Below are 25,082 nucleotides of genomic sequence, written 5' to 3'. Positions count from 1 at the left end.
GCAGAAAAGAGGGGAAGAACTTGCAGTGAAGCTGAGAAAGACTGCTTTAACCAGGCTGCTTCTCTAATGACTGCCAGGCTCTGCCAATATAATGAATACAGCAAAGTAGAAGCAAGTTTGTTGCAAAAGGAAGAGAGGCAAAGAATGCGATCTCTAATATGTAATTGTGGAGACAGAGGTCCTAACCCTATTACGTCTGTAGGTTCATGTACATATGTGTGTGCATTCATAACCACAATAATCAATGGATGGGGTATTCTGTGTAAGTGACCCAAGAAAGAAAGCAAGGAGGAAACCACAACACCTTTTATGACTTAGTTTCTGAGGTCACACACTGCCACATCCACTTTTTTCTATTCATTAGAAAGGGATCACTAAGTCTAGGCTACACTCCAGAGAAGGGAAGTTAAGCTCCACCCTTTGAAGAAAGTATCAGAGAATTTGTAAACATCTTCCAAACCACTACTGTACCTACCTGTTGTGAGGATTAGATAAGACAAAACTTAGAACAGTGCTGGGTTCACGGTAAGTACTACCTGTATAAGCTAATTTAGCTAATATTATTCTCCCAGTGTCCAGTCCAGGCTTTCCTGACAAGTTCTCCCTTCTGTGCAGAAGTTCCTGAAATTTGAGAAGAGACCCTTTGTGTCTGCTGCTGAGGTGGGAAGGAGTACACAGCCTGCTCACTCACCAACATTTAGCCAGATTTCATGACTTAAATGAAAGTTGGGGGAGTATTTGCCTTATCAGTATATCATAACTTTATTCATTTTCTAATATTCCCACAGGAAGACTTGGAGTATTATCTCCAATTCTGGAGATGAGAAAAACCGAGGCTCAGGTCTTATTATGTAATATCATATAACTAGTTATAACTGGCTAGTAGTACCACAGAAACTAGAAACACGGTTTTCTTGAGCCCGCGGCCTTTTCCCAGACCATGCCACTTGGTGAAACTAATATTTTAGTTTCACATACCTAATCAGTAAGTTACTTAGCATTTCGTTTCCTCAAATGTCTCTTGAGGCAGGGAGGTTTCAGGAAAGAGTTTCTTCCATTTACCAATGGAGTTTAGGTCAGATGGGAATAGATACAGAGATTCAGCAGACACGTCTTGTGTCCCAGACTTGACCTTTATTCACTGACACTAGATGCTATGTCCTTGGTCCATCTTTAAGTCCCAGAAGGAGGTGAACCTTGATCTTTGTAGGGAAGGAAGGGAGATTCCAATAAACAGGTGGATGGTCATTTTTAACATGGGAATCCTATGAGTACCGGAGTAGGACCAGTTATTTCTTAGGACTTCATCCTTTTCCAAAAGAGAGTAAAGAGGCAATGGAAATAACTGCTTTGCCCACACAGATTAGAAGTGGAGAAAAAGATGAAAAACTGGGCTTTCACGCTAGAGCTTGGGTTATATTGTTTATTGAAGGGGGTCATGATCAGATGTTTTGGGGCAAGAGAACTCTGACAGCAATGTGAAAGTAGGAAAAGGAAGATTCAAGGCAGAGGCCAGTTTAGAAAGTTTTGGCAAAGTTGTGGCTGAGAGCTCATATTTGAATTAAGTCAGTGACAGGAGCAAAGGGGAGGAGATATTTCAGAGACGAATCTATAGGACTTGGTGACCAACTACATGTGTGGGTAAGAAAAAGAGTTGTAAATAACACCAGATTTTGAGCCAAAAGGTTGGTATAGATGGTGAGGTAATTACCCTATTGGCATTTGGGACAGTTCCTGCCATGCCAGACTGTACCAGACCTTTTAGGATGTTTATCATCATTGACTTCTGCTCACTAAATTTGAGTAGCACTCCCCAGCTATTGTGTCCACCAAAATGCCCTCTTTTGGCTAGGTGACACCACCAAACATGGTAGCCAATAGAAAAAGCTGGATTGAAGATGATTAGCTCCTTTTTGGACACATTAGTTTGTAGTGCCAACAGAATGTTGATATGGATCTGGAGATAACTAGGAAGTAGCTGGAAATGTGGATCTTGAGCTCAGGAGAAAGGCCCTGTGCAGAGATGTAGGCCTAGTACACAGAAATAATGGTTTAAGTTGCAGCAGAAAGAGACTAGAGAGAGACAGAGAAAAGATGCTAAAGACAGAACTTTGGAAAATGTCTGTACTCAAGAAACACAAAGAAGAGTCAAATAATGAGAAGTAAGTAAGGTAAGTCAGAGAACTAGGAGGGTAAAGCCCTCAAAAGCTAGATGAGAAAATTCCAAGGAAGGATTGGTGAGTGGTATACCATGCTACTGAGTTAGAATTTGTACCAGGAAGAATAACTTTACCAATTAGGGGTTAGTGGAGTCCTCAGAAAAGTTAAGTTTTGGAATAAATATGAACAGTCATGTGGTTCAAAAATCATAAAGTATAAAAATGAAAAACTTGTCACTCCTACCCCTGTTCTCCATCTGTCTAAGAACCCCAAGTAACCACTTTAATTATTTTGTTCATCCTTCCAGAGCTTTGGTAAAGACATAAGCAAATATAAATACACATTCTTGTTTTAATTCTTTTTTTTTTTTTTTTAACATAGAGTGCTATATACCTGCTCTTTTTCACTCAATAACATGTTCTAGAAATCTTTTCATATAGAGAGTTCCTTCATTCTTTTTCATTAGCTGTTTGTCATTTAGGGTTCTCTAGAGAAATTTGTAAGTTTGCCAGATATTCATGGAGTTACTACCCCTACCATCAACATATGAAATTAATTCTTTCTCCACAGTCTTGACAAAGACTATGTTGTCATATTTAGGAATTTTTGCCTATCTGATTGGTGAAATGTTATCAGTGTAGTTTTAATTTTCCTTTCCCTAAGATAGGATATAATTAAGTTTCAGAGAGATAGGTCAAATTTAAGAGGCTATGGAATAAGTGGATGGCAAGGAAGAGAATAAAGGAAATAGTAATAGTCCAAAGAAACTGAAATCTGACTGTATTAAAAGGAATTAGCTTGCTGACTAAGGTAGCATGTAGGTTTAATGAAGATGTTTTTAAATAGTAGAGACTTATCTAGACCTGTTTAAAATGATAATGAAATAAGTCACTAGAAAAGGAGAGACTGAAAATTGTAGAGTTTGAGGGCAAAGTCACACAGGAGGCAGAAAGAAATGGTATCTCTGGCAGTTGGGATGGATAGGAGCTAAGTTGTGGGTGTGAACACTGTGAAGGACAGAAGGTTGTGGGTGGGGAGCAGATGGCAGGCACCTTCTAAAGGCAGAGGAGGAGGAGGACTTTTGGAACAAGAATTAAAAAGAGAAGGATTAGATTCACCAGTGGGAGGAGAAAAGCACAGGCTGCAGATGCTACATCACTCACAGGCGTGGGGATTCCTGCCTGTCAGATCCCAGGGATGCAGATAAAAAGCGAATGTTTGCTGGATGATTCATACACGTGGATATTGATTGATTCACTAAATATTTACTGGGCATCTACTCTTTCAGGCACATTGATGTCACTCAGGATTAACTGAGACATGAGATAGAGTGGAAGGCTACAAGCCAGATAACAGATGTATGCCAGATGTATGTATGAGAGATTAGGAGTTGTATAGGTGATGGTGACAAAGGGTAATAAGGGGTACAAGAGCCAGAGAGTTTGCTCCTTATTGTGCCTTGTACCTCAAGGGAGATGTGGTTTTAGAAACCTGTAGTAGAAATACACCAGTGTGCTTGAAATTGGTGGAGGCAATCTATGGGATACTACCACAGTCTTTGGACTCAGGAGAATAAGAACTCTGACCTTGATAAGGAAGCAGTATCTGAAGAGAGTGAGATCTAGGAGACAGCCTGAAGACAGAAAGGGTGTTCTGGGAAGAGATGAGATTTATTTAGTTTCAGAGGTACTGTGGAAACACTAGGAAGAGGACGGGTCCCAGGGAAAAGAATCACTGAGCAGTAGGAAGATAACAGCGGAGGTGAAAATTCTTCATTTGAGCAGTGACCAAAAATGACCTGAACGTGAGGCAGGAAAGAATTAGCTGGTTTCATTTGTTCTAAGAGGAATGCTGGTATACTTTTTAAAAAAAGTTTATTGCAGAAAATTTCAAATAGACACAAAATAGAACAGTATGGTGAACTCTTGTGTATCCTTCACTAACATTCATTCAACAATGATCAATACTTTGCCAATCTTGTTCAGCAATCCCTGCCCCTACTTCCCACTTTTATTTATTCCTGAAGTATTTTAAAGTTCCAGACATTTTACTATTTGACTTGCTTGCATGTAAGAACTTTTTCTTCCTTTAAACATAACCATGATGTCATTGTCACAACTAATAAAATTATATATATATTTTATAATATTGTTTCAATAATAGCAGACTCAAGCATTTGCTAGAGATTCCAGATAAACAGGAAACCTGCAAAGAAATGCAGATACATGGTACAAGATTAGTTAGTTCTTAGATAATAGCATTAAAAATTGTATTGTAAAAGAATATTAACATAGGAAAAATTTTAAGATCAATATGTAAACATTTTGTTACATATAAATTATAACATTTTTGTTAAGCATAAACATAATACACATAACCTTTCTCTGTATATATCATATATAGATATAAACATATAAATATCTACATTGTAAAAGGGCTGAAAGAGCATATACTAACATAACCAGCGATGATCTGAGCGGTGTTTATTTTTTGCTTTTCATCCCTTTATGCTTTTCAGGGTGTGTATTTGTGCGTATTGCTAAGGACAGAGAAGGGGAGGGGTTAGCAGGGAAAATGTTGGGGGAAGGATCGAGCCTTCTTTGATGAGCTGAATTATTATGATAGTGACAACCTTTATCCAGTGGCTCATCTTTCTTCAATAGTAGCAGGACAAGCTGCACACAAAACCTCTCAGACACCGAGCTGTAGAAGGAAGGGCTTTATTCAGCTGGGAGCATTGGCAAGCTACTGCCTTAAAATCCGAGTTCTCCGAGTGCACAATTTCTGTCCCTTTTAAGGGCTCACAACACTAAAGATTTCACATGAAAGGGTCGTGATTGATTTGAGCAAGCAGGGGGTACGTGACAGGGGCTGCATGCACCGGTGGTCAGAGTGAAACAGAACAGGGCAGGGAGTTTCACAATGTTCTTCTATACAATGTCTGGAATCTAGGAATAACATCGGTTTCTAAGTTATGAGTTGATTTTTAACTACTGGGTTTAGGCCAGGCAGGCCCAGGGCTGGTTTCAGGCCTGGCGCCAGGCTGCCTGTCTTTGGTTTTACTTTCTTGTTTTTTCTTAAAACAGGTACTGAGTACAAAACAATATAAAACAATATGAGAGGGTCTCTGTCCTCACAGTCCCACAGCCCACAAATCAGAAATCTAGACGAATGTAATAGGCTTGGAAAATACATGTTAAGTGAATAAAATCTAACAAAAAAAGGACAAAGGCTGCATTCTGAATTATCACTTTGTTAGAAAAAGAAGTGAAAAGAAGCCATTCCTGTTGGACAATCCCCGCAAAACGAGACCCACTACACAGACAGCACTTTACCCACCCAGCTAGCCTTTAGATTCTTAGGGCAAAAGCCCATGACCGCTCACGGGGTTTCTGAGGCGCGTGGAAATCCTCCCTAAGACTTCTGGGAAATGGAGTCTAAGGCACTGTGACGATAAGCGCCTCGGATATTTCTGGGAATTGTAGTTCGCAGACTGAGGCTGCGAACCCGACTAGCATCCAAGAGGCATGGCAAAGAGGAGGGCGCGGTTGCTGGGCCTCCTTCCGAGGCCACTTCCGAGGTTCAGCCTCCCTTCAAGGCCATTTCTGCTTTGGGAGAAGGCACCTGAGTCTCTGCGCACCCTTGCCTGCTAATAAAGGGGATGAGGGACCTAGGATCTCGATTATGAACCTCATAACGGCAGAGACTGAATCCAGGAAGAGGGAGAAAGCTGTGTAAAACCGGGTGCTGTATATGAAAGAAATTCCTGGTATACGAAGGTTCCTGTGTGTCAGACTCTGAAACTAGGTTTGGATCCCTTGTTTGACAATGGGGAAAAGTGCAGCCCAGTGTATCAGGTTTGGGCGATACTGCAGGGAACAGATAGTAACTGTATGGCGTTAATAGTACTGGTTTGCCTCTGGGAAACAGGAGTCTTTTCCAGGAAAAACAGACCTGACCCAGGGCTTTTCTGGCTTGAGATTTTGGGAAACAGGAAAATCACATGAGGAACATATCCAAAAACTGCTGGTATTGAAGCCATTTCTGATTGCTTTACTAGGGAAGATTAGGATTAAGGTAAAACAGCAAAATCCTCCATAATTATCAAAGAGGTGGTGAGTGGTAGATTTTTTATTTTTTATTTTTTGTCATTTTGTTTCCAAGGCTCACAGAAGGATGTGGATTACAGAAAGATAAGGTTAAAGGGGAGAAGAAAGCGAAAAACAGACATCTCAGAACCCTTAAAAAGAGCATCTAAAAGGAACATCTCCTCTTGCTTCAGGCTGGGGTTTAGTGGAATGTGTGGAATCTATACAGTCACCCCCAACATCAGGTCATCCAGACCACTTGTCGTTAGACTCCGCTGTACATGCCAGAGTGGTCTCTGAATTTCTTTTTTTTCCTTTTTTTTTTTTTTTTTTGAGGCAGGGCCTCGTCTTGTTGCCCAGGCTGGGGTGTAGCCATGGCTTACTGCAGCCTCGACCTCCTAGGCTCAAGTGATCCTCCCACCTCAACTTTCCCAGTAGCTGGGACCACAGGCATGTGCCACCAAGCTCCTGGGCTCAAGCGATCCTCCCACCTCAGCTTCCTGAGTAGCTGGGACCACAGGCATGTGCCACCAAGCCTGGCTAAGTTTATAAATATTTTGTAGAGACAGGTTCTCCCTGTGTTGCCCATGCTGGTCTCAAATTCCTGGGCTCAAGCGATCCCTTCCCTGCTAAGCCTTCCAAAGTGCCAAGATTTACAGGCATGAGCCACCACGTCAGGCCTGCTCTCTGAATTTCTAGAGAAAATGCATAGTTGCCTCGGATGGTTCAAGGGGACTACGCAATCACCAAACTCCATCTTTCAGTTTTTTGTTGAATTAGCTGGGTTGTCACATAGAGTTTCCCATAGTTGTACTGTACTTTGTTAGTTATATTCCTCCAGTGTCATTTAACATATATCTTTTGTTCATGTTTCCTATAAATCAATAAATTCAAGGAGTTCGATTAGCATCATATATATGTACATGGACAGATACTTCATAGGTTGTGTCATATACTAATATTGGGAGGTATGTAATGGTTGTGCTGTCAGCCCTTGATGATCATTGCCTTGATTAATTAATTCATCTCCTATTTATTTTTGGTCCTAAGATTGGATAAATATAGACTTTATTTTTTTATAGCAGTTTTAGGTTCATGACAAAACTGTGGAAGGTATAGATATTTGCCATATACCATGCTCCCACAAAGGCATAGCCTCTCCCATTTTCAACATTCTTCAATGGTACTTTTGTTACAATTCATGAACTTATATTGACACATATTACTACTCACAGTCCACAGTTGAGATTAGGATTTATTTTTGATGTACATTCTGTAGATTTGAACAAATGTATAGTGACATGTATCCACCATTAGAGTATGGACAGAGTAGTTTCACTGACTTAAAAATCCTCTGTGCTTCACCAGTTCCCTCCCTCCTCATTAACTCCTAGTAACCACTGATCTTTTTCTGTCTGTTTTTGTCTTTTCTAGAATGTCATATAGTTAGAGCTGTACAGTATGCAGTCTTTTCAGATTAGCTTCTTTCACATATTAATATGCATTTAAGTTGTCTCCATGTTTTTTCATTGTTTGATAGCTCATTTCTTTTTAGCACTGAATAATCTTCCATTGTCTGGATGTACTGCTGTTTATACATTCACCTACTGAAGGAAATACTGGTTACTTCCATGTTTTTGTAATTGTGAATAAAGCTGCTCCTTTGTATTGATGCCAGTGAGTGCGATTGCTGAATTGTACAGTAAGAGTATGTTTAGTTTTGTAAGAAACCACCGAACTGTCTTCCAAAGTGGCTGTACCATGTTGCATCTCTACCGGCAATGAATGACAGCTCCCATTTGTCCACATCCTTCATCAGCATTTGGTGATGTCAGTGTTCAGGATTTGGGCCATTCTCATAGATGTATAATGGTATCTCATTATTATTTTAATTTATATTCCCCTGAGGACATGTGGTGTAGTGGGACATTCTTCACAAACACCAGCAACTATTAATGATGTGCCTTTCAACCAGAGTAGCTAACATTGGGCATGGAGAGATAGTAGGCAGAGGAGGGATTAAGGAGCAGGGCTTGGTTCTCACAGATTGCACAGTTGTGGCCAGAGAAGACTGTCATGGTGAGAGTAAGGGGGAGTTGAAAGAAACTGACTCTTAGCCATCTAGCATGGAGGAATAGACAGTTTTGGGAGAAAACTAATGAATTTTGAACAGGATGAATGTGAAATGCCTGAGGGATAAAAGGAAGTATTTAGTAGGCTGTTCCTTCATTCATTAAACAGATGTTTGTTGGGTACCTGGGAATATTACAATCCATAGAAACATTTATTGGATACTTAGTAATTTAGAGGGCAATGAATGCTATAGAAAATATGTAGAGTATCAAGATTGGTTGTGGAGAGTAACCAGGGTTGTAACTGGAGTGTAGGTTTCATGAGAAAATGCTATTTGAGCAAAGACTGACAGGCAATAAAGCATTTGGCCATGCAGATGTGAAAGGGAAAAGGATTCTAGACAAAGGGAATAGTGGCTTCAGGACCCAAGGAGTGAGCATAGCCAAGTGAGATGTGGAGCCAGTGCAGGCTTTGGGACAAAGAAGTGACAGAATCAGACTGTTTTAGCAGGATTTTTGTGGCTGCTAGCTGAGATGAGACTGTGGAGGGGCATGAGGGGAAGTGAGAAGACTGGGAGAAATGCAATGCAGGAATCCAGGTGAGAGATAACAGTGGCCCAGACAGGGGTCGTCACAGTTGAAGTGGTGAGAAGTGGTCAGATTTTACATATATTTTAGTGGATTTGCTGTAAGATTGTTGTGGAGCATGAGAAAAGATGAATCACTGATAAATCAAGGATTTTGGTTTTAGCTGTTGAAGGTATGGAAATATTGACCTGGGCTTAAGAAAGCTTTAGACATCATCTATCTATCTATCTATCTATCTATCTATCTATCTATCTATCTATCTATCTATCTATCTATCTACCTACCTACCTACCTATCAATCATCTATCTATTTGAATATTGAAATCAGATATGTACCCCGCAGGGAAAGTGTACAGAATCACAAAACAAAGTCTGAGTTAGGATCTTCAAATCTTAGGAAGATAATGAACATCTCTAAAAAAGTGGTAGGCGACTGGGTGTGGTGGCTCATGCCTGTAATCCCAGCACTTTGGGAGTCCAAGGATCACTTGAGGTCAGGAGTTTGAGACCAGCCTGGCCAATATGGCGAAACCCTGTCTCTACTAAAAAAATAAAAAGAAATTCGCCAAGGTGATGATGCAGGCCTGTAATCCCAGGTACTTGGGAGGCTGAGACAGGAGAATAGCTTGAACCTCTGGGAGGCAGAGGTTGCAGTGAGCCGAGATTGTGCCAGTGCACTACAGCCTGGGCAAGAGAGCAGAGTGAGACTGTCTCAAAATAAATAATAAATAAATACTAAAATTAAAATTTAAAAAGTGGTTGGAAAAATTAGCTATGAATATAGAAAAAAACAATTAGTTTATCACCTTACTCAATTAACAAGATTAATAGCAGATGGATTAAAGATTCTAAGTGTGAAGCAACAAACTTAAAATATATTTTAAAATATAGGACACTAGATTTACATTTTTGGGGTAGGGAAGACACCATGAGACAAAAAAATAAAAATAAAAATACTCATGAATTAAAAATTGAAAACACTCATGACTACATTAAAATTTAGCACCTTTGTATTTAAAATGACAGAAGCCAAATTAAAGCATATGTTACAGACTGGGAAGAGAATGTGGAACAAATAAAGGCATAATACCCAGAATATATAAGTAATGTTTATAAATCAATTTTTAAAAGACACATAACCAAATAGCAGAAAGAATACAAAATATAAATTAAAATTCAGAAAAGAAAAAAATCTGCAGTGAATTTATACCATGATGTGCAACTGCCTAGGGTCAGAAAAATGCAAGTTAAAATTACAATGAAATACCATTTTTCCTGTTAGGCAGAAAAAATTAAAATTATTGTCAAAATCAAACGTGAACAAGTATGGAGGAAAACAGGCACAAATATATACTGTAAGTAGAATACAAATTTACCTAATCAATGAATTGAAATAAAAATGAAAAGCTGAATGTGCCAATCTCAGGACAAAATATATTAACCAAATGGAGATGGTCATCATAGAGCCAAAAACCCTGGAACTCAAGGACTGGGGTCTGCCAGGTCCTATCCAGGGCTGGAGAGATGTAGAGTCCACCCAAGAGCATATTAGTCACTAGCAACATGTACTCTGTCATGGCATGAGGACACATAAACATACCCCTGTGGCCTGAATAGGCTCTCCCTCATGACTACCTTTTCCGTTGCCTCTGACTCAAGGATCAACAAGCAGTCTTCTCTCTGACACCTTAAAACATGGAACCCATGAATTATTTCACTGGAAATATGCAGCCTCCATTAGCATTCAGTAAAATATATTTAGGAACTGTCTTTTGTGAGGTTTGCTATTGTGAGTTGTCCCCAAGAGACTCTGTAACATCAGTGCCCTGAAAAATACCCAGTTTCTGGACCTATGGGGCTGAGGTTCACAGCCCACGAAACTTGGTCTAGCTGGTCAGTCCCTGTCCATATGACACTTGTGAGGCATCTCCTATAGTGTCAAATGAAGCAAAATGAAAAAAGTTGTAGACTGTGGAGTGCTCAGTACATATAAGTTAAATTAGTAAATTATTTTGTTTTACATAGCTGAAATTATACTACATACGTAGTTTAGTATTCAGGTTTTCTATTTAACAATATTCTTATCAGCATTTTCTCACTTCACCATTAAAGCCCTGCTTGTCTGGAGGAAGCTGTCCTGCATAGAGTCTCAGAACCAGAATCGGCCTCAAGCAATGAAGTTCATCCAATCTCTTTATTTACACATGGGCAAATTGAGGACCAGAAAATAAAGGATGTGTGCATGATTATATAGAGTTTGGCAAGCAGAGGCTGTCCTGGACTCTTCTCCAGGATTTCTCAAAGTTCTGAGCCAAGGTCAGAAAAAGAACTGGAAAGCCAGTCTCCCTCCTCTGTCTAACACCAGTTTGGGAGGCAGTCTCATGGAACATGGGAATTCAGAAAATGGGGGATAAAAGTCCAACATCCCTAGAAGTCTGAAAGGATTGAGGGGAAAAAAACCAGAATTGTCTAGAGAGAAAGAGAACAGGCAAGAAAATGAAAAATTAGGCTGGAATAGGGATTTGATAAAGAGTTGAGGAAGGAGATAGGAAAAATGGGGATCAAAATCAGAAAGAGGAGTGAAAATATATATTTTTTGACATTTTTGCTTTGCAATGTGCAGTAATTTCCTCTTAGAGCCACTTTGAAACTAGAAAATACTTATTTTTCAAAGCATTTTGGAAGTTTTTTTTTTCATACTGTCTTGAGTCTTTCATGACCCCCAGAATTGAGATAGGCATGGACTAAATGCCTGGGGGATTGGTTTTCCCATTCTAACAAGGGGATGTTCCACTAGTTCAGTTTAGGCAAATGAGAAGACAAAGTATCCCTCAGACACAGCAGGACAATGCAAAAAGCACTGTACTCAAGAGTCAAGGGACTAGATTTTGATAATTTGGGATTTTTCTATCTGTGTCATCTTGTTCAACTAAATCATCTTTCTAAACCTCAATATTATTATAAAATGGAATGATAATAACCCTACTGCAATAGGATATTGTAAGACTTAAATAAGACAAATTCATAACAAAATTACTTTGAAAATTCCAAAGTGCTATGTAAACGTGAATAATAAAACTCTTATAGCAGGGGTCAGTGAGATCGAGATAAGAGAAAGAGTTGTCTAGGGTCACACACCCTGGGAATGACTGGCAAGGCCTGACACTCAGCTCTCCTAAAATACCAAATGATATTTGAAGGACCTGATGCCTTTTGAACATTGTCCCATGATTGGGAAAAATAAGGGGAGGAGAGATTCAAACAGAGACATATACAAACTAAAGGCAAGTCCTTCTCAGTTGTTAGGGTATTATCATGATACCAGAGAAATGGGTGGTAGGCTTGTTCCACAGAAGATAGGGAGAAAGGACTAGGAAGCATGATGAGCCAAATCTGCCCTGGTAACAGATATCCGTGGTAGATGATCTGCCTTTCAATTCCAGTTTATTCATTTTCTCAAGTCTACATAAGTAAATCTTACCCTCTATCCTTTTGGGTAATTGTCATAGACTAGAAATTATTCTAAACATATGCCATCTCTTAACTCAAAATTCCCTTACAATAGTCCTATCAGGTAGCTAATCACCATTCTCCTTTTATAGAAAAGGAAACTAAGACACTGTTATAGGTTTAATTGTGTCTTCCCCAAAAGATGGTGAAAATAGACTTTGCAGATAATCAGGTTAAGATAAGGTCATTAGGATGGGCCCTAATCCAGTATGACTCATCCTTAAAAACAGAAAATTTGGACACAGAGAGAGACAAGTAAAGAGGCAAGATAATGTGAAGATACAGGGAGAATGCCATCTACAAGCAAAATAATGACTGACACTACCAGAAACTAGGAGAGAGGTCTGGAACAGATTCTCCCTCAGAACCATCAGCAGGAAGCATCCCTAATGGCACCTTCATTAGGGACTTCTAGTCTCCAGAACTGTGAGACAACACATTTTTGTTGTTTAAGCCACTCAGTTTGTGGTACTTTGTTATGGCAGCCCTAGTAAACTAGTACAGACACAGAAAGATTAAATAACTTGCCTGAGGTCACACTGCCAATATATGACAGAACCAGGATTCAAACTTAAGAGCCCACTTTTTCAACCACTATAATGTCTTGACTCATTTTACATGATAAGAGAGGCCTGGAACAGCTTTTTAGTCCTTATGTTTAAAAGGAAGTAATGGGATTTTTGAGGTAAGAAATGTTCCAAAACATAAAGTATATGGTAGACCTTGGCAACCTGAGACTAACTCCATGTTACAGTCAGTCTCTTTAATTCCTTATTGCATCCAAGAAAAACTTCCTCTCCTCATATACCAAACTCTTATACCAATAATTCTCAAACTCATATCCTTAGAACACTGAAGTTCCTAAAGTTAGAGAAAAACATTTTTTCTTGAAAATTCTAACACTGTCAGTCTTTTCCAGTAACAGAAATATAATTACAGAGGGTTTTCTACATTAAAATTTTTCTTTGATAATTTTTTTTTTTTTTTACTAAAATGTGGCTAGCTGAAAATCAAGACAGAGAAAAATAGAGTATCGTATAACCTTTCTAAGCAACCATTACTCATTAGAAGCATAAAGCTGATGTCTGACTCAGGACTTATATAAGAGGCCTTTTCTCTGTGGGCTTCTCGAACCAACTGTAGAGTAGTTCAGCCCGCCAACAGACCTACTGAGTTACAGCCAGCTCATCAATAGCCTGAGATTACCACCAGCCCATTGTATACTCATTGCAGATGGTTACTGCTCATTACAGACTTTTCTTGTCATTTCATATTCCTCTCAAAATATCCCTGTAAGGTAGGAAGGGAAGATACTTTTAATAACATTTTACATTTTAGGAAACAGCCTCAAAGAGATTAAATGATTTGCCCAGGGTCACATACTGTCATGAGGTATGAGCCCATGGGTATTTTAGGTAATTTTCCTGTACCCTACTCACTTCCAAAGGGTAAAGGCCAGGAGAGATCGCTTAAAGTTGCATTTAGATAACAGCATTGTTTGCTAACCTCCCTTCCTGCTTATGGGGAACTCTCACTTGTGTCTCACTGAAGGGGGAGATAATAATATTTTTTAAAAGTATAGAGTATATACTATGAAGAAAAATAAAGCAAGATAGGATACAAAACACCGATGGGATATGTATCATAATTTTAAATAGGGTAACAAGAAACAGCTTATTAAATAGGTGTCATAGAAGGTGAGAGAAAGAAAGAGCCGGCCAGGCGCGGTGGCTCAAGCCTGTAATCCCAGCACTTTGGGAGGCCGAGACGGGCGGATCACAAGGTCAGGAGATCGAGACCATCCTGGTTAACCTGGTGAAACCTCGTCTCTACTAAAAAATACAAAAAACTAGCCGGGAGAGGTGGCGGGCACCTGTAGTCCCAGCTACTCGGGAGGCTGAGGCAGGAGAATGGCATGAACTCAAAAGGTGGAGCTTGCAGTGAGCTGAGATCCGGCCACTGCACTCCAGTTTGGGCGACAGAGCGAGACTCCGTCTCAAAAAAAAAAAAAAAAGAAAGAAAGAAAGGAAGAGCCACATCTGGATATCTGAGCAAAAGCCTGCAAGCAGAAGGAATAGCAAATGTGAAAGTTCTGTGGCAAGAGTGGCCTGGTATGTTTAAGAATAACGAAGAGGCCAGCGTGGCTATAGTAAAGTGAAAGAGAATAGAGCAATAGGAGATTAGACTCAAGAGGTCATGAAGGACCACACTATGTCGGGCCTTGTAGGTCACTGTAAGGACTTTGACTTTTACTATGAGTGAGATGAAAAGCTACTGGAAGATTCTGAGTAGGAGCAGTTTTAATTTTAAACAATTTAAAAGGATTCTTCTGGCTAATGTGTTGAAAATAGGTTGTATGAGCGATGGGGGTGGTTGAGAGGGACAAGGATGAAAACAAAGAGATAAGTTAGGCAATAGTCTAGCAGAGATATGGTGGCAGCTTGGTTCAGGGTGAAAATGGTGGCAAATGGTTTGATTCTAGAACAATTTTGAAGTAAAGCCAACAGGATTTGCTGATGGTTTAGATATTTTTAATTTTGGTTTCCATATGTTCATTGTTCAATGAGTAATTTTAGACTATGAAGTTGTAAGGAAATGATCAATGATGGGACCAGGCTTATCAGAAAAGATGGATAGTGAACAAGAATATTAGAAAGTAGTTCTTGAGATCTCAAATCTCCAGCTCCCCAGCAGGAAGCCAATGCTCTGAAGGATCCATTGTGTTCAGCTAATGCAGTTCTACTCCAGGATCTAAATAGAAAAGGTGAGAGTCACATGGAAGAAAGGTCCAGTTTCAACCCCTAAATTTAGCATGGATCCACATCCAGACCCAGGGCTACCTTTTTTTCTTCCAAATTTCCCAAACAGAAGATGTAAGTCAAGTTATGTTTTATTTACAAAATAAGGGTATACCAGGAATTACTGTTAACTTTATTAAGTATGATAGCATTTGGTTAGGTAAGAAATTGTCCATGGTTTTTAGAAATGCGTAATGAAATATGTAGGAAGGAAACTACATGATGTCTCAGTTTTATTTAAAATATCAAAATAATAAAATGAAGAAAAAAGGAACAAATAAAGCAAATGTGGCAAAATGTTGATAGTTGTTAAACCTGAACAATGAGCATAGAGGAGTCCATTTTACTAGTCTAATTTTGTATATGTTTTAAATTTGTCATAATTAAAAATGAGCAAACATTATGATTTATCAAGTTAAATACTTCTGAGAGAATATTAAAATGAATTTAACTGGTTTTATGATCTGAGATAAAAATTAAAACTCTTCCCCAAACCATAAAAGGTATGGATTTAAGTGTCTTGACTTCCCTCAAACTCATTTTCTTAAATCTTTTTTTTTTTCTTTCTTTGTTTGAGATGGAGTTTCACTCTTGTTGCCCAGGCTGGAGTACAATGGCACAATTTCCTGCTCATTGCAACCTCTGCCTCCCAGGTTCAAGTGATTCTCCTGCCTAAGCCTCCCGAGTAGCTGGGATTACAGGCATGTGCCACCACACCCGGCTAATTTTGTATTTTTAGTAGAGACGGGGTTTCTCCATGTTGGTCAGGGTGGTCTCGAACTCCCAACCTCAGGTGATCCGCCCAACTCTGCCTCCCAAAGTGCTGGGATTACAGGTATGAGCCACGACGCCTGGCCTCTTAAATCTTATTATCCTATGATTATCCTATCTCCTTCACATCCTTTGCCATACAATTTTTATTTATTTACTTTTAGAGACAGGGTCTTGCTCTGTCACTCAGACTGGAGTACAGTGGCATAATCATAGCTCACTGAAGCCTCAAACTTGTGGGCTCAAGTGAGTCTCTCACCACATATGACCTGGAAGTCCCTGCCTTTCCCAACCAAACCAATGTACATCTTTCATGTATTGATTGATGTCTTATGTCTTTCTAAAATGTATAAAGCCAAGCTACAGGCACATGTTCTTAGGATGTCCTGGGGCTGTGTCACAGGCCATGGTCACATATTTGGCTTAGGATAAATCTCTTCAAATATTTTAGAGTTTGACTCTTTTCGTCAATATTTACAATATTGACCGACTTGTGGAGTGGCTTATGCCTGTGTGCCCACAGCTCTGCCTACAGAGTAAAAGGGAAGTACTAAGGAGAATTGCCTCCTTGGGAACTGCATGTAGCTCATGGCTTTTGTGACTGGAATAGCATTAGTAAAAGCCTGACATTGTGGAAAGACACACATGCGTGGACCTGGTTGTTTCTAACCCTACACTGCTCCTGACAGTAGGGAAGGCGTGCTGACCCAACAGGCCCAGCTCTCTGCTTTGAGCACTTGCTTTACCTCGCTGATGGTAGCCTGGGGCAACTCCTACCTACTGTGGAACCATGTGGCCCTGAGCATGCAACCCCGCAGAGTATGTTTCCTAGGAGACGCTGGCCCGTTCCAGGACACCAAGCTCTTCTTGCTCTTGGTTGATCTTGTTTTAAATACCGCCCCACCCAACCCCCACGGCTCCACCCAAAAGCAGTCAAATGGAGTTTGTGGCAGTTGCCTGCCCTTATCTTCTAGGAGTGCCCACTGCCACCATGTTGTGGTGGTCCCAGCCTGCCTACTGGGGGTGTGACGGGACAGGAGCATGTCCAGAGAGTAGCGCCCAGAGGCTCCTCATCCACACCGCAGTATTAGCTCTCATGCCCCTCCTCACATACTGCGATTCCCACCGAGGGATGGGCTAGGGGACCTGGGCAAGTGAGGAGGGAGGGCGACTGGCCTCCACAGGGGCCTTTCTCTCCCTCCACCTGCTGGCTGACAGAAAAGTAAGGGCCCATGCCAAGCACCTAGATATAGGCTCCTTGTAAAATAGGAGATTATTTTGAAGATGTTCTACTTAAATGTGAGAGCCAAGTCACAGTAATTCGGGTCACGTCAGAAGACCCTTAATTTCTTCTTAAAATAGGTCTGCCTTCTCTGGATCACTCTTACCCTTAGGCCTTCTATCTGAACTTCCTCACTGCAAACCCCAAAGTTTCTGGTTCTACTTATTGACTTCGTAATAAAAAGATATAGGCTATTTTCATCAGACATTCAACCTACATTGTGCTTTGTATTCATGACTGCTGAGTATATGTCAGAAATCCCCCTCTGCACACCCTAGTAGCTTACATGTAAGTTAAGTAACAATACCACTTTAAGGAATGTAGCCACTGGTCCCTTGCTTCCTTGCCCATATCTAGTCACCAATTTCACTGGATCTTTCCTTTTCTGTTTGCTTTCAGAATGTCCCCAAAATTCAAATATTGAAACTTAATCCCCATTGTGGTGGTATAGGAGGTGGGGTCTTTTGGGAAGTGATTAAATCATGAGAACTCATTCCTCTTGAATGGATTAGTGCCTCATAAAAGGCCTGGAGTTTTAAGCCTCTTTTGCCCTTCCGTCACTTCCGCTATGTGAAGCCATATAGCATTTGTCCCCCCTGGAGGTTGTGCAACAAGGCACCATCTTGAAAGCATACAGAAGCCCTCACCAAATACCAAATGGGCTGGTGCCTTGACATTGGACTTCTAGCCCCCAGAACTGTGAGAAAAAAAAAATTCTTTATAAATTACCCCACCACAAGTTTTTGTTGTAGTAGCACAAAGACACCAGTTTCTTCATCTGTCCACTGCTGTTTCCCAATACTGTTATTTTAAGAACCCCAGCTTCCCACCTAGTTTCTGTCTACCATCTCTCATTTCTAAACCATCCAGTCTCTTCCACCAGATTAATCTTCACCCTCAAGCCAAACTTTACCATGATCAAAAACCTCCCATAGCTGGGCACAGTGGCTCATCCCTACAATCCCGACAATTTGGGAGGCCAAGGCAGGTGGATCACCCGAGGTCAGGAGTTTGAGACCAGCCTGGCCAACATGGTGAAACCCCATCTCTACTAAAAATACAAAAATTAGCCAGGCATGGTGGTGCGTGCCTGTGGTCCCAGCTACTCAGGAAGCTGAGGTGGGAGAGTTGCTTGAACCTGGGAAGTGGAGGTTGCAGTGAGCTGAGATCACAACACTGCACTCCAGCCTGGGTGACAGAGCAAGGCTCTGTCTAAAAAAAAGAACCTCCCATAATTCCTTTATTGCTTAAAAGATGAAATCCAAATGCAACCTGATACTAAAGGCTGCCATCATGTAGCTATGAAATTCCAAATCACCAATTTCTTTTCAACTTCTTTGAACCCCCTGCCATAAGCAAGTGAGTTCAACTACTTAAACAAACTGAGAACATTTTCCCACCTCTGACTTTCCTTTACACAGTTCCCTTTCTTTCTTAGATTTGCTAGGATCCAGCTTAAGAGATCCAGTACTGAAGTCGGCAGAACTGGAGTAAAATACTGGCCCTTGTGTAAGTTATTCAACATCTGTATATTTTAATTTCATCTTCCCATAATGTAGTGAATTAAATTACAGTCATGTCACTTAAGGATAGCAGTATGTTCTGAAAAGTGCATCATTAGGTAATTTTGTCCTTGTAACATCATAGAGTATACTTTCACAAACCTACATAGTATAGCCAACTACACACCTAGACTATATGGCATAGTCTATTTCTTCTAGGCTATAAACCTGTACATCATGTTACTGTACTGAATACTAGAGGCAATTGTAATACAATGGTAAATATTTGTGTATCAAAATATATCTAAACATAGAAAAGGTATAGTAAAAATACAGTGTAAAACATTTTAAAATGTCACACATATATGGGGCACTTGCTGTGACTACAGCTTACAGGACTGGAAGTTGCTCTAGGTATCAGTGAGTGAGTAGTGAGTGAATATGAAGGTCTAGGACATTATAGTTCATCTAATGAAGACTATGCTACTGTAGACTTTATAAACACTGTACATTAGGCTGTACTAAATTTATTTTTTAAATATTTTTTCTTCTATAATAAACTAACCTTAACTTACTATAACTTTTTTGTTTGTTTCATCATTTTTATTGGTCATATATCTAGAATTCATTACATAATCTTTCAAAATAATGAGATATTACAAGAATAGTTTACAAGTCAGCTCTGACTGCACAAATATTTGACACAGGAGATCATTTTTACAAATACGTATGCTTTTTTGTTTGTTTGTTTTTTGTGGTTTTTTGTTTGTTTGTTTTGGGGTTTTTTTGAAATGGAGTATCGCTCTCTCTCCCAGTCTGGAGTGCAGTGGCAGGATCTCATCTCACTGCAAGGTCCGCCTCCCAGGTTCACGCCATTCTCCTACCTCAGCCTCCCAAGTAGCTGGGTCTACAGGCACCTGCTACCACACCCAGCTAATTTCTTGTATTTTTAGTGAGATGGGGTTTCACCATGTTAGCCAGGATGGTCTCCATCTCCTGACCTTGTGATCCACCCACCTCGGCCTCCCAAAGTGCTGGGATTACAGACCTGAGCCACAGTGCCTGGCCATGTTTTCTTATAAGAATACTTTAAGAAAGAAAATAAGTCTCTATCTATCTTACAGCAAATTTTATGCAGTCTCTTTTTCTCATTCAATCATCCTTTCAGCATGTCCATCACATCCAATAAACCAAATTAAAATCTGTTACTTCTCATTTTCAAATACTATTAAGATTCACACTGTTAAAGGATTTTTAGGGTTCCTTTTCTAATCTTTCCTGATTTGAAAAGAAACCATGTATTCAGGCTAAAAGAGGTAATTTAAACAATATTCCTCCTGAATAGAACTTCTATCAGGTTAATCATTGTTTGGTGAATTATCTTTTCACTTCCTACTTAGGCTAGGCTAGTTGGTAGTTTTACCCCTGCTGATAAAGTCCTGACATTCCTAATAGTTCCTAAACTGCAAAAAAAAAAAAAGAAATCCTAGAAACAAGAGTGAAATAGAAATATTAAGAAAGCTAAAACACTATTGATTAGAAAACATTTAAATTCAAGGTCTCCCCCAGGTTGAAGAAGACAGAAAAGTAATAAAGTATAAGGATGTGGCAGTAAGTTGTATAAAATGCTGAAAATCTGAAAAAGATTAATCACTCAAGCCAGTGGTGTACCATTTCCAAAATGCTAGAGGGCTAGAGGATACAGAATCTTAGATTCTGTGGCTAGGCTGAACTCAATATTTGATATTCTTCTTATGCTGTGGCTTTGAAATAGTCTAATAAATATCCACTTGCCCAGAGCAAGTAGTCTTTCAGGCCAGGGGAACTTTAGAGAATATTGACCAGGTTTACCTGAAGAGATAGGAACCACCAGGGCAAACATTTGGCATTCACTCCACTCCTTCACTGTTACTGAAAAACGTCCACTTGTCAAAGTCTGTTGTTTTACTTTTCAGGTAACATGAATTAAAATTAAGAAACTAGCAGTTTTCTACTACAGTGAAGCTCCTGAGTACTCAGCTCCAATTATTCAATATTCTTGAAAAGATGCTTTAAAAAGCAAGCCCTTGTCCAATAAGGTATTTAATAGCGCTTAGGGACTATTAGATGTCCCATTTCTCTTCTCTTTCATTTCTCTTGATCTCTTCTCACCCCAGTGTAACAAATTGCTATAGGTTTTTACCAAAACGCTGCAGCAGTAGTTGGAAATGAGTTATTTTGCATTATCAAAGTGTTCAATCACATCATCACAGATCACATTTGCATATAACCAAGAGATGGACAAATAACATCTACTGCAGTGATTTTGCAAATTCAGCATAGTCAATGTATCCATCATTGTTCTTGTCATCATCTCTCAAAACACCATCTCTTATGTTAATCAGTTCATCTTCACTCATTAGTGGTGCCTGTTCACTCCCTTTCTCCTTATGGACATGAGTAATGGCTATGGAGAGTTCTAAGCCATCAAGCAAATCATTGCCATCATAATCGTGCATTTTGAAGTAATGGAGCTGCAGTTCTTGTGGTGACATCTCCACCTCTGGTTTGTTGATGACACCTTCTGTAAGGTACATGGATGTGTTTTGGTCAAGGAATAGGCCAAGGTGGACATCCAGGCCTGAATGACTCAGCGAGTTTGGTGTGCAGGCACACACTTCCACTTGTTATATAACCTGTTCGTGAAAGTTCATACTTGGCTCTGAGCCACTATTGTCTATAAAAGGTATAATTGTCCTGCTGACACTGCGCAGGGCTAAGCTCAGCATGGCTCTTGTGCAGGTGCTGCTGCCCAGACAGAGAGTGAAGCTACTGCCCCTGTAAGGGAGAATGACCAACTAGCAGATGGGCAGGGGGAGCCAGGAACCAGCTCGTGCCCATAGAGAGAAAGAGTTAAGCTGCTGACCCTGAAGGCAAGGGAGAGCCAGCCCTTCAGCTGTGTGTGGGAACCGCTGGCTAAAGCAGTCGAGACAGGGTGGACAGTGTGAGAGACTTGGTGTAAGTGAGCTAGTGTAAGTAAGCTGCTGATGAGAGCTATTGCTGAATAAAATCATCTTTCACCTGCCTACTTCCCCTGCCAAGTGTTCTGTTAGCTATTTGCCCAGGGACCCACTCCCTTGGACCTCAGCATGGGCTGGACCCGAATCCTAAACCTAACAATTGGTAATGAGGATGGGATGAGGTGAGTAGGTCTTCAGTCCCTGAGGGCTCCTGGGTTGGCTATGTGGCTACAGCACGGGCTGTGGTACCAGGTGGCAACGTGCTGCGAGGATGGGCTTCAGTGGAAACATGGGAGGCAATGGATGGGTCCCCCCCAAGTGTGGAGAAGGCGCTGAAGCACCTGGAAGTGCACAGCACTGAGATGCAGCATGCTTTTTCCGCCAGAGTCAGATGGATGTTTGTGACTTTGCTGCAGGAAGTCCCTGCCCAGTCCTTGTGGGACACACACAGGGAGGAAGAACTTCTGTTACAGGTTCGCCCAACGGACTGCCAGAAAATAGAGCATGAGCAGCTGTTGGGCCCCAAGGGTGGGCCAGAGACCCTCTACTGTGGTGGAGCACACTTCCTATGGTGTCTGTGCCCCAACTAAGTTGCAGGAGTTAAGCAAGTGATGTTGGTAGTCGTGTACATACTTGGTGCAAGTCATTCGGGAGAAGGATGTTGCTACACAACCTGGTCCTGCCTGAGTGTTCCAGTTCAAAGAGTACCTGCTGCAGTTGGTGGAAGTGTAAAGCCTTTTCTGTTTGATAAGAGAACTGGCCAAGGTGCCCGGCTTGGTAGGGGACACCAGACAACCAAAGGCCATATATGGACTTGGCAATCCACTGGTCCCTGGGCCCGGATAAGTTTCCAGACAAGGCTGCATAGACAGCTATGAAAGCTGGTCAGTGAAAGTGAAACCTGTGTCTTTGCACCTTGGCATCAGCTGCTTGACTGTCCACTTACGCACAGCATATATCTCTTGCATGCCTGAGGACATTCTTGGGGGTGGATGTTTTGCATGATATGGCAGCTGTGCCACCTGTCATGGACTTGATGGACCGTTTGACAACTGAACTAGGATGGTGCCATTGTGTGGTGGACTTGACCAATGCATTCCTCTCAATCAACATTGCTCCAGAGAGCCAGGAACGGTTTGCCTTCATGGGAGGGCAACAATGGACTTTCATAGTGTTGCTGCAGGGCTGTATGTATAACCCCATTGTATATCATTTTCTTATTAATGATGTTATGTTAACCTCTAGTTTTCTTGCAGGTTTGGAAGTGGCAACACCCCTCTTGCCTGGGATTGGGATGAGGCTGAAACAGCCCTTCTGATGACATAAGCCCTGTAGGTAGTTAACCAGGGGTGCCCATTTAAACTAGATGTGCATGTAACCACAAATAGTGTTGGCTAGGGCCTATAGCAGTATATGGAGTGCTTGGAAGTACCAGTAAGCTTTTAGTCCCAACTATGGAAGGCAGCTGAGCCCCAGTGTTCATTAATAAAGCAGTTAGTAACCATATATGCTGCCCTTCAGGCTCACAAGAGTGTGGCTGGACGGGTTACAGTCATGCGGATGGCTTACCCAATAGCAGGATGGGTGTGTTCATGAGTAACGACCTCCCCCTGACTGGGACAGCACAGACATCCACTTTAGCGAAGCAGGGCACCTACTTAGAGCAGTGGAGTACACTAAGTACAAATCCCTTAGCAGCAGAGTTGCAAGAGGTCTTGGGACCTATAGTCCTAATGCAAGATAAGGCCATGAGGCCTGAGGCACCCCTAGACCCTGAGCCTTCACTGTTAAAAAGGGTGTTCTCCTATTCCTCATAGGACATGGTACACAGCTATGTCTAGCTGGGGTGCCAGTGCTGCCTGGACTGCTGGTGCAGTCCAGCCTAGCACTGACACCATATGGTTTGAAAACAGGTGTAGATAGAGGAGCAGAGTCAGGCTTATCAATATCACTGTTTTACAGCTCCACATCTTAGCTGACTGGAAAGTCTTCCAGGAGCAGTAATATGCATGGAGCTGTCATCTCCTATGATAACAATGCCTTCTTCTGGAATACCTTCTGTAGGACCTGCCTGAGGCTGTTTCACAGTTAACTTTTTTTTTAGTAAGTAGAAGTACACTCTAAAATATTAAATTGGTGCAAAAGTAATTGCGGGTTTTGCCATTGCAATTACTTTTGCACCAACCTACTAATAATAAAAAGTATGGTAAATACACAAACCAGTGACATAGTGCTTTCCTATCAAGTATTATGTAGTGCTTTTTTTTTTTGGTGACTGAGTCTCGCTCTGTTGCCCAGGATGCCGTGTGGTGGCATGATCTCAGCTCACGGCAACCTCTGCCTCCCAGATTCAAGCGATTCTCGTGCCTCAGCCTCCCAAGTAGCTGTGACTATAAGCGAGAGCCACCACACCCAGCTAATTTTTGTATTTTTAGTATAGACGGGGTTTCACCATGTTGGCCAGGCTGGTCTTGAACTCCTGACCTCAGGTGATCCACCCGCCTTGGCCTCCCAAAGTGCTGGGATTACAAGCATGAGCCACCACACTAGGCCTTTAGTGCTATACTTTTATATGATGGCAGTGCAGTAAGTTTGTTTACACCAGTATCACCACAGACATATAATTGTGCTATGATGTCACTAGGTAATAGGCATTTTCCAGCTCCATTATAATCTTACGTGATCACTGTCATATCTGCAGTCCATCATTGACCAAAATGTCCTTGTGTGGTGCATAACTGTACTCAAATATGTACAAAGAGCATTTCTTCTGGTACCCAGCAAATATTTCATTACTTAATATACACTATACACTACCCCCTGCTCCTGAGAACCTCACTCCATCCCAAGAACAATCTTCACATCTGCCTTTCTGGACCTTCTACTATGAACTAAATATTTATTCACCAGAGAACCTATTGTATACTAGGTGTTATGAAATATAAATTTTTTTATATCAAAGACATTGTATAATTACATGAAGACCAATGGAGGAATTCATCTTAATTCTACGTATTAGAAAAGCTTTGTTTTCCTTGACGAATAGACATATTTTTTTCCTTCTAAAACAATGTAAGCAAATGACCTTCTCATTTTGGTTGCCAGAATGCTCAGTTTGTATCCCTAACTGAATACCTGTGTAGGTTATCATAACTTGTCCTGATCTCCTAGTGCTCATTTGTATGTGTTTTTTGTTTTCTATTTTATTGTATCTTGTTTGCCATCTTGAGTCATTTTTTACACACAATGGAGTGTGTAAAATAGCTATGGCCTATTATGATAAAAGAAATACCTTCTAGCTTATTTGATTGT

General features: G+C 40.8%; 1 protein-coding gene and 1 long non-coding RNA gene across 2 annotated transcripts in view; one reads left to right on the top strand and one right to left on the bottom strand.

The window, feature by feature from the left end:
* Window positions 1–256: 256 nt before the first annotated feature.
* The window catches only part of LOC126953560 (uncharacterized), a 30,472-nt gene continuing 5,646 nt past the window's right edge, over window positions 257–25,082 (top strand). Inside the window, exons 1-2 of the long non-coding RNA XR_007725252.1 lie at window positions 257–525; window positions 11,021–11,224. This is a non-coding gene — a long non-coding RNA (uncharacterized LOC126953560). The remainder of the gene's footprint in view (window positions 526–11,020; window positions 11,225–25,082) is intronic.
* Window positions 20,278–24,054, bottom strand: LOC126953546 (multiple coagulation factor deficiency protein 2 homolog). Its single transcript, XM_050788980.1, has one exon. It carries the CDS (start codon window positions 21,345–21,347, stop codon window positions 21,063–21,065), a length of 285 nt encoding a protein of 94 aa, XP_050644937.1. The 5' UTR covers window positions 21,348–24,054; the 3' UTR covers window positions 20,278–21,062.

The sequence above is a fragment of the Macaca thibetana genome, chromosome 4 (genome assembly GCF_024542745.1).
Source record: "Macaca thibetana thibetana isolate TM-01 chromosome 4, ASM2454274v1, whole genome shotgun sequence".
In the NCBI taxonomy this organism is placed as follows: domain Eukaryota; kingdom Metazoa; phylum Chordata; class Mammalia; order Primates; family Cercopithecidae; genus Macaca; species Macaca thibetana.
The sequence above is the reverse complement of the archived record's forward strand: the minus strand, read 5'-3'. Positions and strand labels throughout refer to the sequence as shown.